Source organism: Trachinotus anak, unplaced genomic scaffold (genome assembly GCF_046630095.1).
Source record: "Trachinotus anak isolate AG129_WGS33_773 ecotype Australia unplaced genomic scaffold, CSIRO_AGI_Tana_v1 ptg000013l, whole genome shotgun sequence".
In the NCBI taxonomy this organism is placed as follows: domain Eukaryota; kingdom Metazoa; phylum Chordata; class Actinopteri; order Carangiformes; family Carangidae; genus Trachinotus; species Trachinotus anak.
Window position 1 is genome coordinate 23,776,143 of NW_027273864.1, and position 13,039 is coordinate 23,789,181.

Below are 13,039 nucleotides of genomic sequence, written 5' to 3' on the forward strand. Positions count from 1 at the left end.
TCGATTGGATCCTTTTCTGACTCATAACAAGCAGGCCAATAAAAAAGAAACAAGCTCATGAAAATTTTACACACGGTCAAATCCTCTGAATCATGGGGGGAGGGCAACACTGACTATCATTTTCTCTCATTCCATTTTAATTGTTTGCAAAGCTGCAGCAAATTAATGAGTCATCTTCAGGGAAGCATTAAAGATGGGGAAGCTTGTAATTTCTATACATTGTACTATGTTGTAACTGCTTGACTGACCATCGGAGAGGAATTAATTTGGTTGTTAGAGAAGTTTAATGCAATGATACTGCAGACTGGAATGCATCCAAACATGCCGACATTCTCAGCAGCAGCATATATACACACACACACACACACACACACACACACACACACACACACACATATATATATATATATATATGTATATATATATATATATATATATATATATATGTATATATATATATATGTGTGTACATTTGGATATTTTATCAAACAGACCTTTTATTTCCTGAATATTTCTGAAGAAACTCTCAAACTGTCCCACACTCTCAGTGTTTTGCTATTTACTGTTTGCTGCCTTGTTATAAACCAACGTTATATACGTAAAATACCATGTTCATGTTATATCATTCACACCATATTTACAGATTTAGAATTTCTGACAGCTATGTCTCCCACTAAAAAAAAAACTATACAAGTGTTACCAAACAGCTGGCAGTTACATTCAAATTAAATCTAATATGAATAGTAATCAAGCCAATTTAATTAAATTAAGGACCTACTGGTTTGTTTGTGGTTATATTTACTAACAAACCTTGCAAATACAGTGTGTACTACTACAAAATAAGCTAAATTCTTCATTTATTCAACTTTATTTAAATCTGAAAGAATCACTGAGGGCATACTCCCATTTTCAATTATGTGGAGAGCACACTTAAAGCAGACTAAAGAAAATAAATCATTAACAAGAAACACAAACAACAGCAGTTAGAAATTAAGCACTGATCATGTTTTTAAATTAACTGATAGGTATAATTGTGTTTAGTTTTCATGTGTATTATAAAATGTTCAAATTGCGTCCAGCACAAGAATGTTCCCAAAATTAGTGTTTACACGAGGGACTTTGAATATTAGCCAATCACTTGAACGGGTCAAATAATGACTATGGGACCAGTTTAATAAGGACGTGATGCATGATGGCGCGTTGCTTTTAAGGGCTTTATAAATAAATAGAAACCAATGTCTGTCACGTCTTACTGTCGGAGATGCCCACCCAACTTTTTAATGCAAGGTGCAATGACGGTAGTACAACCGTCACCAGTAATCAATCTTAGGGTGGAGTGATGAACTGAAACTAGGGGTGTGAGAGTGGAGGCAGAGGCGTGTCTATAGATAACATCAACATAATCAAGGACAGATGAGAACACAGGCTCAGTTTTCCGCTTTCTGCCGAACATTAGAAAATTAGCTCTGTTCCAAGATTCCAAGATACTTATACTCGGAGAAATTAGGCTATTTATCTGGTTTGACTACACAGGCGTAACCATCTTGAAATAACATGTACAAGTTGGAATACCATGCAAGAGAATGCACTGCATCCCAGTAACTCAGATGATGGCAGCAAATAAAGAAAAGTTTCAGTGTAGTCACTCTCGCTCGTCAACAAACATTTAACATAACTGCCACCGCAAATCAAAATTTATCTAACAATGTTTTCAAAATATTATCAGTTAATCTGATAATTACTTTCGCAGTGTAGATAATCAACTATGTAACGTATAAAATGTCAGAAAATAAGTCACAACTTCCAGGGGCAGCTTCTTCAAACGTCTCGTTTTATCTGACCATCAGTCCAAGGACTTTCAGTTTACAATGCCATGAAACAGAAAAATCCACAAATCCTCACACTGGAAGCTGAAACAAACATGTTTGGCATTTTTGCTTAAAAAATTACTGAAACAACGAATTGGTTATCAAAACAGTTAATTTTCTGTCGATCGACTAATCGTTTCAGCTCTTGATCAGTGAGCAACAAATTCAATCCTGTTCTAAAGCCTGATGCTCCAGCATCTCTGTGAATCTGTTTCTGTGGGAAACTGTTCAAATAAAACATCACTACATTTTTCCCCCACTTTCTCATACTGCCTCAAGCAGAAACTGTTTGTGTTTGTTTTTCACTTTAAATGGCATTTAATAAGGCATACTTTTATTTTCCTGTCCTCTTAAAGCGGTTTATTAAACAGTTAAGAAATAATATATCTTTAGATGAAAAAAGAAAAGCTATACGTCTCTTATTTTCTCCATAAAGTGGGTCAGGCAGATTTTCAATATATAACACTGCTGTGGGTGAGAGACACAAGTAGGTGTAGGATAGGAAAAAATGCAGTGAGTAATTTTTCTTCAGCTACCACAAGGAGTGATTTACAACTGAAATTAAGTGATTATTGACTGAAATAATATGAGCTAATAAAATAAATTTTGAGGCTATGATAGCAGAATAAATTCAAACATGTTCTTATTCATAGTCTTTTAACTGTAAATATTTTATATGAGTCTACCTTTAAAGTAGTGTCTCTCTCCTTTGACTGGGTGAGTTTTCATCTACTGAGTGACCCTCAGTGGGCCCCTGCTGGTTTCTCATCAAAGCGGAGTAACATTTAGCTCCCCAGATGTGACCTCCGCTTGAATATCTTGTTTGTCTTTATTATTTGTGGCTCTCCACAGTGCTTTCCCTCCAGACTAGCTGCATCTCATCTCAGCCAGCCCTGCTGCCATGTGGGACTGCTGGCTGGAGAGAAGAATGGAAGAATGGTGGCAGTATGATAGAGGGACAGCTGCAGTGGTCCCCTCCCAGCTGTAGGGAGTGTTAACCAGTGAACTGCTCTGGGCTCGGTTCACTGCTGCCTCAGGGACAGACTGTTAAATTCATGCTGTTACTTGCATAAACAGAGAAAAATAAAATCTCTGTTGCCTTTCACCCAAGAATAGCTATCTTCAAAGCCAATCTGTGTTGTCACTTACATAAACTGAATGAAGATATCTAAGAAGTTGATAACAGAGATGATAGAGCTTAATAAGTATCAGTATTCATATTTATATATTTTCTGATATCAATATCAATATATATATATATATATATATATATATATATATATATATGTATGTATATATATATATATGTGTATATATATATATGTATATATACATATACATATATATATATACGTATATATATATATATATACATATACATATATATATATATATATATACGTATATATATATATATATATATATATACGTATATATATATATATATATATATATATATATATATATATATATATATATGTAAGAATAATATGGTAAAATGTATACAAAGATTGTTCAAGTATATTTACCTTTCCAACTATAAAACAATACATGTGGCAACTAATGAGTATTTCATCATCAATTCTGCTGATTATTTCTCAATTTATTGTGTTGTTTCTATGGAACATCAGAAAACAGTGACAACATATTCAAATGTTTCATTGGTTCCATTATCCAAAACACAAAGAAATTCAATTCACAAGCATATCTAATGAGGGAAAAGCAGCACATTCTCATGTAGGAGAAGCTAAAAATCAAGAAAATGAAAGAGGGTTTTCCTATAATAAAAGTTCCTAATTAATTACTGTCATTTGACTAAACTATTAACAAACAAATCATTTCTGGTTCAGTTCTGCTTCAGCAGGTATGTAAATTCCTTTGCACGACTTGTGTCTAAAAATAACAGAATTAGAACTTAACTTCTGAGGTTGATGTGGGTACAGGTATTTGTGATTTTCAAAAATCCAATAGTGATATATTGGCTGATTTAATATTTTTATATAGATATAAAAATAATTAATGCAAACATTTTAAACTAGAATCATTTAAATCTGTTTTTGGCTGCGAGACTGGTCCTACAATCTAGACTGTCTGACTGACTGACTGAGTGATCATGTTTCCACCATTGGTAAACTGTGTGCCATGTCACTGAGTTGGAGTTTCTGGTGCAAACAAACCCTATTGTGTTTACAGTCTGCATTGTTGCCAACTTAGCACATTGTTGCTAGATTTGGAGACTTTTTTTCAAACAAGACTGGCTATAAACCTGTTACATGAATGGACTGTGTATGGATTCCCACCAGGGGCTTAGGGCTACACCTCTTGTTACAGGCAGTCTAGCGAGCCGCTCTGGTTTCCCCGTTGCTTGGGAACTGCTAACAGTGACACTATTTCTAAAATATCTCAAACATAGCATTTGTATTTCCGTGCGTCAGTTTTGTATTCATCAACCGATAAACGCAGATACTGATGTATCTTTAATAAGCTGATCTGATATATCTCAAAGCACAATTTGACTATATAGTCACAGCATGATTCCACAAAAGTCAATATGTTATAATATTAAATTATTGTCTATAAATCTGAATATTTATGGCTGGTATTTTGTCAGATAGCATCAAGATGCCACTGGACAAAAAAAAAACAAAAAAAAAACTCCCACTGCACTGCTTCATTTAGCTACACTGCGTTTACTTACAAATGTAAGTGTAACGGAGCCCTGTTTTCAGCATCAGAACAACTCCAGTGTTCAATCCATAAATTTGTTTCCTCCTAACTTCAGTGCACCTGAGCACGCACTGACCGGAGCTCATAAAAGCGAGTTGCTGTATATCTTACATTCCTGTCTTGCCATCAGCAGATCTTGCCTGAGGCAAAACATAACGCAGAAGAAGTATGGCAGCATTAATGACTGAAAAAGATGGAAGGAAAACAGTAGGGTTCTAAGAGTACATATGTGATGAGAGAAGTAAAAAAAAATTCCACATCACTGCCTATAGAGAGTGTAACACAACTGAGTGAGCCAGTGATAACTGATAATGTAAGATTAATCTGAGGGTTAATAAATGTAAACAGATTCTATTTTCAACAAGGGACTCTAGAGAGCTCCTGCTTCAGGAAGCAAACTACCAAATTCATTTGAACTGCATAATTCCCAATCTACATTAAGTTACTGGGTTATTTCTCAGCATGCTATAGAAAACATTCAGCAGAGGGGCTTGCTGCATGAGAATTCACTATAATTGCACTCTAATTAAGCTAATAAACAAATAGAAGCCTTAGGGGATACAACAGTATAGCTTCATGGGAGAATGTCATTTACAAAGATCACAGTCCCTTGGCCTAGATTAGCTTCACAGCCTGTTCACCCATTATTGGAGCACCCAGAGGTCAACAGCCAAGACCCAGAGGGCTGGTGTGCTGTAGGCCTAATGAACGCAACAACTGCTCTCTAAAGATCAAGATGCTGCTCAGCTCCCCCTGCTCTGTAACATCAATCTTTATTATGTATTATTGGGCCTGTGGGTCATTACTGTGAATAATGCTATTTATCTTTGGACTGAAAAGACACAAAGGATTAGGGGGCCGGGTGGTGGTAACAGGTATCAGGGATGAACACCGAGCACACACTGTCAGGAGCACACTCCTGTCTGACATGAACTCCCTGCAACTCCCACTCTTTGTCTGACTAGTGCACTAACAGTGTTGTTTTGTTGTTGAGTTGACAGTGCCAATAGTGTGATGGAGGCTTCATAGAGAAATAAACAGCACCACTCAATTCATCAGTCCATTCATGCACCGTAATGGCAGGACCTCTTTGTGTGGGCTGATTGAATTTGAACTGAGCCCATTGTGCTGAAGCCTCATTCCTATGCACGCTATTGTCCCATGCCCCTCCTCCTGCCTCTGTTTTAGAGACAGCCGCTGATTTAGACTGTTTCTCCAGGTAAGCAGGTGTCACATCTATTTCTGCAGCTAGCACACACTTCTGTGATCACACTCCATAGATAGACCAGATGTCCCTGTTTGAATGATAGAGAGAGCCTCCCATGGCATTCGTTACATTTATCCTGGCACCAGATGACAAATAAATGACTGTGCTTGTAACGCTGAGGCAGCGGCCTGCTGTAAACGGGTGATGAGAGCACAGGCAGCTAGATAAGGTAAATCAAGACCCGGAGGAAGTGGAGCATTTAATTGCTCTGAAAGACATGTCATCGTGGGCTGTGAGGCTTTGTGGGGCCTGTCATTTACAGTACGATGATTATGAGGTGTGTTTGCTTTGACATGTTAATTCCTTAAATAAGGACATTGTTTATGTAACGGCTCAGGGAATCAGTCACAGGGTTTGTTTTCGTCCATATTAAGTCCAGGACAGCTCGGCGACAAAAGCCCAAATTAAACAACAAAATACATTGTCTGTTACTGTCCCTTCATAGCGACACATACAAAATTAGTAAACTGTTAAAAATGTTGGAAAAGTAAATCAGTTTTATGATGTGACAACGCTATGGTTAAGTATTGGTTAAGCTCTGGACAAATGTGAAGACAAGCTGAAAGTTACACAGCCTGGACAAACCACATATACAGACTATTTCCAACAACTTTCCAACACAGATTTTTTTTTAGTCTTTGACAGTCAGGAAAGAGCATAAACCATACAACTGAGGAGACATACTACACAACACACTAACCAACTGGTCAATAATGACTTGAGTTCTGGTGGTGGACAACTCCACAATCCCACCTGTCATGTGGTCTTGTACCACAACAAACATGGATAGCAAACAGCAGCTTGCACTGTTAATGTGCACTGCAATTTGAGCTGAAAAGGCCAAGGTAGGACTGTAGGGCCAACAGAGGGGAGAGGGAGTGTGTGAACTAAGACCGAGCAAACTTCAGGCGAAGCTGTTTACCGTTACGTCTCCGTCGGGTGGCACGCACCGGTCTCTGATGTCAGTTGCAAATATCAAACATGTTTAAAATGATCATGTTTAATCAGGTCATGCATTATCTGACTTTTATCTGCTGACTGTTAACACCAGGAACAGACCAGCTTCAACTGGGTCTGTCATCACACCCAGACACTTTTCATAATCACCTCAGCAGTTGCACTGAGTGTGTCCTGGCCATTAAATATAGACACAAACACAACTTTGCTAGGTTTCAGAAAATGGTTAGGGTAAAACAAGTACTTTGTTGAGGTAAGGGGACCTCTGTCGTCCTGGTTACAATTAAAACACTTGGTTACAGCTAAGTAGCAACTCAGGTGATGGTTAAAATATATCAGAATTGACTTTTGGTCGAAGACCGGAAAAAAAACAGCAGGCTCCTGTGTTTAATTGTGTTGCTCCACTGATCTCCTCCCTCTGTGGACTTTGTGGCTCTATAACAGCATCACACCACTTCAGAGCTTCACCGATTTGTCAATTTATTGATGAGTCTATCAACAAAAAATGTATTTTATTTTATTTTTTCTTTGCCAATGTGAGAATTAACTGCTTTGTATCTGTTTTATATCATTGTGAACTGAAGATTTTTAGGTGTCAAAACGAGACTGACATGTCAGCTTGGACTACAGGAAACTGTGATGGACGTATTTCACAATTATTTTATATTTTACAAAACGATTGATTGAAAAATAAGTAATATAATTGTCCTACATTACTTCTTCCTTTGCTCCTGATGGACAAGAGTCATAATTTCGACAGCCACCACAGAGCTTTGTCACTTGAATGTAAACAAATGTCATCTGAGGACTGGAGGAGGTGGGAGGACAGTCTGTTAAAGGCAGTCTACAATAACAAAGAAACTTCGTGCTCCATGGTTTGACTAGACTAAACCATATTAGAGTGTGAAGTTCCTCTGACTCAACACTCCAAGGCCCCTTTGGTTATGTATTAAATATAATTATTCTCTCTCAAATGAAAAGAAAAAAAAAGTGGAACATTTCCCTAAAGCAAAATTTCCATTTTGTGTTCCATTTCATGTTGCACCTTAACATTGCTCAGGGCAATGGTAGACGTTTTCTAAATGATAAAAGTGGAACTATCTCCCAGCCCTTGTGTGTACAGTTCTACGGGAAATAATAATTAATGAGTGACTCATATAATCTGGAGCGAGAAACTGAGCATCTTATATTAGGGCCTGCAAGAGAGAAGTTTTCCTGGGTTTGTAAATTTAATTCATCCGAGGTATGGAAGAAGGAGAAACAAAAAGACTTTACTTGCCCTTCAAAGACTTTTTTTTTCACTTCTATTTTACTATTCAAAGCCATGCTAGCTAATGGATTACCTCATCCTCCAAAAAAGCTGTTCAATCTCACTGTGATTGTATAATTCTCTTTCATCTTCAGAGGGGAGATGGAATGATTAAACAAAGAGTATGCTGATACCCATGGCTGCTGTTGACATGCGACTTAAGATGTGCAACACTCCCATTAAAAAATAATGTGGTCTTTGCACTTGGACCGTCTTTTCTTTACCGTGCATGCTAAGTGTATGATAATCAAGAATGTATAGTAATGGTAGTTGTTATTTCAGTACATTTTGCTGAATATATTTCAGTAAAAGTAGCACAAAACAGGCTGTTTCTATTGAAGCAAAGCAGGGCTCTCATTGTTTTCAACATGTGGATGCTGTTGCTCTGGTTTAGTGTTGACATCAGTGGATTTATGTGGTTGGAGAAGGCCAATATGCAGATTCACAGCAGTTTAGGCTTCGTAATGTTAGCACAACATGCAACATATGAAAATGAGTCATTGTAGTGATGGTCACATACTTCATTATTAATACAATGCAATTGGCTGCAGTCGTATGCAGATTTTCTGCAATGCTGTAGACTAGAGAAATTATTTTTGGGCTGCTCAGCGCGATACAATGCACACACACTATCTCTCAAGAATGTTCTTCCACAAAGGTAACTATCACAGCCAGTTTTCTAGGCCAGCATTTTGATGCATTGTTTTGTTTAATCCCGAAGGGGAGGAGGTAAGGATTAATTTGTTGCATCTGTCAGACCCACGCTGGCACCACTGATAGTGTCCATGCCAGTATGAGGCTTTTCCCTCTTGTCCTCTCTTGTAGCCACTGAACCCCTTTTGTTACACAGCCAAAAGACCTCTTTCAACTGCATCTACACATTGCTACTGTGTCATTGTTGTAGCCTTTTGGCTTTGGACCCAGAGTCTCTCCTCTGTATGTGAGTTCCAAGCCCTTTTGGATCCCTCTTGACCTGTACCCTCCCAGTGCTCCCACTGGATGTGATCCAAGTCCACGGTTCATGAGGTCAAGCGCATTGATTTGACACGGGATTGTGAGTGTGAGCTTGTGTAAACAGCTCATGGGTTTCTAACGCACTGTGGCGTACAGCCGTCACATATATGTGAGTCATAGGCTTGCGTGCTGCCTGCAGAGTTATTAGAGAATGCACTCATAAAACTCTTTCCACATTTGGTAGATTGTTAGAGTTTTCACAATCAGAGGTCTCATTTTGTTTGTTTTAGCTGCTGAGTTTTATTAACTTCAGTTCTGAAATTACTGTTGTCATGAAACAACAGCAGAGTTGAATATTTTGATAAGAAAATGAGCTGCACATTTAAAGATTACTGAACTGCTGTTTGACTAATGTGCAGTAGTGTAGTCCAGCATTAAAATTTTCACTCAAGTATAGAAATATTAACAGCAAACTGTACTTATGTACTAGGTATCAAAAGTAAAAATACTCCCGATACACAATAGCCCTTGTCACATATATATACAGTGTATACACACACACACACACACACACACACACACACACGTGGCCTGATATACTGTTGGGTAGTTTAACCTGGGGGTTGGGACCCCCACCAGGGCTCACAAGACAAATCTGAGGGATCAAGAACTGATCAACCAGATTTTAAGGCTAAAAAATCGTTGCTGTAAACTTAGACAACCTGTGATGATGAGTCATGGGAAGACAGTTCTTCGTTTTAAGTGGTTTTAAGCCAGAAATGTTGTCTATGACAATGAATCACATTTTATTTGTTGATCTTATGTTTTGTTTATAGAATCATCTAAAACGTAAACAGCAACTACAGACATCCTACAAATGTAGTGGAGTCAAAATTACAATTTTCCTTTCTGAAGTAGACACAGAGATTAGAGAGTAGATTAACAGGAGTATAGAATGGCAGAAAATGAAAATACTTTACAATATTGTAAAGTATTTGTGTAATAGCTCTCTGAACTTCCACTACTGCTACTGCGCAGTAATGTTTTTGTTAAAATGACAGTCTAGGTGTGAATCTGCACACATGCTCCTACAATGTTGTTGTAAAATGGGTTCCGAACAACCCTAGAGGAAATAAAAAAGCAAAGACATAAACAGAAGAATTAAAAAGGCAAGATTTGGTATTTAAGTAGCTTTTGTGCAGCTGGGAAGATTTCTAGAACCCTTCAAGTACCGCCACGACTTAGACAAATGAAGAGAAGAAAACAAAATGCAATCCAGCAGTATTTGTAAGCTTACCTTCTCTGTGGACTGTGAAGTGCCAAAGAAGATTGGGATGAATGCTAGCCAAATAATGCAGGTGGTGTACATGGTAAAACCAATGGGTTTTGCCTCGTTGAAGGTCTCGGGCACCCCTCTGGTTTTAATGGCGTAGACTGTACAGGTGACCATCAGCAGCATGCTGTAGCCCAGCAGGCAGATCAGAGACAGGTCAGAGATGTCACACTTGAGCACACCACGAGCCATTGCAGGGTTAGACGTCCTCTGGTCCTCATAGTCAATAATGGCCTTGGAGGGATCTACGCCGAACCAGATGCACACCCCGAGCAGCTGCACTGAGGCGAGGGTGAAGGTGATGACTAACTGGGAGGCTGGGGAAATGAATCTCGGTGCACTCACAGACATGGTGCCTTGCTCAAAGATGCGGTAAATACGATTGGTTTTGGTGAGCAGGGCGGCATAGCTGATGCTCATCCCCAGACCCAAGAAGATCCGGCGCAGGGAGCAGATTCCTACATCAGGTGTTGAAATCATCAGGAACGTTGTGGCATAACAGAGGAAGATGCCCGTTAGCAGCACGTAGCTCAGCTCTCGGCCTGATGCTTTCACAATGGGAGTGTCATTGTGGCGGATGAACGTGACCACCACAAACAAAGTGGCCATGATGCCCACCACTGCAATAAGCACGGGGATGACTGCCCATGGAGAGCTCCACTCCAACTTAACAATGGGGATTGGAACGCAGCCTGTGTGATTCTCATTGGGCCGCAAATCAAAGCGACACATCTTACATGTGTAGGTGTCCGCCTGGTACTGATAGCCATCACACCGTTCACAGTGCCAACAGCAAGGGATGCCCTTCACGATCTTCTTGCGCTCGCCGGGCTGACAGGGCTGGCTGCAGATTGAGGAAGGGATCTGACGGACACCGCCGGGCCACTGCATCGAACGAACCTGAGAGGGAGGCGGAGAGATACAGATAAACATGAATGGACACGAAGACAGATGAGCAGAGATTTGTGCTAAGCTGTCTATATCGTGTAAAAAAAAAAAGGTGGCATGTAGGGGTAGTAATACTTTACTGATCCGGAAAAATCCCCAGTATCCCGGGAGGTCAAGGACAATCTCAAGAGTGGTTACTTGGTGTTTGAACGTGGGCTGAAGAGTCAATCTGTAAGCTCCCATACTACTTGGTTTTATCTATTCATTTGGGTGGGGTAGCAAAGGTCAATCTAGGGGTCAGGCGAAGCTCTCCTCATAGATTCAGCAAAATTATCCAGTGGGAGGTGAAATTATCTGAAGGGCAAGACACAGGAGGAAAGAGGAAACCCACTGTTTGCTCTGCAGGGAACTGACCCATTGTTTTGTTTTTTTTGCTTTGGTATGTAGTTGTGTTAGAAATCAATACTCAGCTGTCCTTGATCAGAGGAATGAAAGATAAATTCTCTCTTTAATGTTATGTTATCTGTTTTATTCTATTGTGGCTGTTCATCCAAAGCTGGTACATTTGTCTCTAAGTGCATTTAATTAAAAACTCAAAGAACACTAATTAAACACAGCCAGCTTTAGAGTCAGAACTGGCATGTTCCACAGTAGGTGTCCAACACAAATCTTTTTTTTTTCTTTTTTTTTTTCTATAACACATGTTGTTGAAAGAGGTAAAGAAGACAAAGCTCCTCTCAAGCTGCTTCATGTCTTCAATTTTTACTCTTTTGCCTGCCCAAGGCCTCCTCTTCATTTTGTCAAAACATAATTTGTTTGGTTCCTTTATGTAATTTACTGTTATAATACCATTACTTCATCACACCCCTGCCCACAGTATTGTTTTTGGAAGTCAGTGATGCCGTCTGGAGAGATGATATTAAATATGTCTGTCCTTAAGCTCTCATGGCTTTCTTTTCATCACAATCCGCCCTGTTAATCATTTAAAGCGCCCTCTGGATATTTACACCTTTGAAGATGGCACTAAGCGCTATCAAATGGTTTGGGAGGTGTTAGTGAGCAAACACGCAGCTGCAGAGCTGGAGAAAACAACTTTTCAGGGAAGGATTTTCATTGCAAACACTAACACAAGCATTACACTTGTAGGATGAATGCAGTCAAACCTTTTGTGCTGATGTGTGTGGGCATGCAATGAGTGTGAGAGTGTAATGCTTACGTTAAGGTGGAGTTGATCTGTCCAGTGGCCAATGATTTTATATTCAGCCGTTCGGTTTCGGATCTGGTATTGGTAGATCTCGTAGCGACCAGGGGCATCTCCATTTTCATTGAAGAGCACAGGGTTGCCAGCTATGCCTAAATGACAGAACATTCACCATCATCATCTTCATCATTTGCTGCAGTGATTCCTGAGTGATTTTCTGTATTGTAACCATGAATCTGTTAAAGAAAACAAATGTACTGTAATTGTTAATGCATTCATCATGCTAATTCATTAGAAAAACATATGGTCTTTGAATCTCAAATGTCTTTCTGATTTGAACACATTGTTAATTGCTATAGGAGGCTTCTTTATGACAACAAATACACTAAGAATTATGGTCATATTGGATGATTCCTGGAAATAAAATTTATGTTCAATGCCAACATTCAGAGACACTGCAGAAGGTCTGCATTGTCTCATTGTGTTGCAAGTACAAGTAATGTAGTGTGGAGGTTAGCATGGTCAATGCACATGG

General features: G+C 39.0%; 1 protein-coding gene and 1 long non-coding RNA gene across 5 annotated transcripts in view; one reads left to right on the top strand and one right to left on the bottom strand.

The window, feature by feature from the left end:
- Positions 1-13,039, top strand: part of LOC139631136 (uncharacterized) — a 145,993-nt gene that overhangs the window by 122,272 nt on the left and 10,682 nt on the right. The gene's annotated exons all lie outside the window — the stretch shown is intronic.
- Positions 1-13,039, bottom strand: part of LOC139631134 (metabotropic glutamate receptor 4-like) — a 152,791-nt gene that overhangs the window by 3,127 nt on the left and 136,625 nt on the right. For all 4 annotated transcript variants that reach the window (XM_071495114.1, XM_071495113.1, XM_071495115.1 and 1 more), the window contains 2 exons: positions 12,520-12,656; positions 10,380-11,315 (listed from right to left, as the gene is read on the bottom strand). In XM_071495114.1, the coding sequence (XP_071351215.1) occupies positions 10,380-11,315; positions 12,520-12,656 (1,073 nt within the window). The remainder of the gene's footprint in view (positions 1-10,379; positions 11,316-12,519; positions 12,657-13,039) is intronic.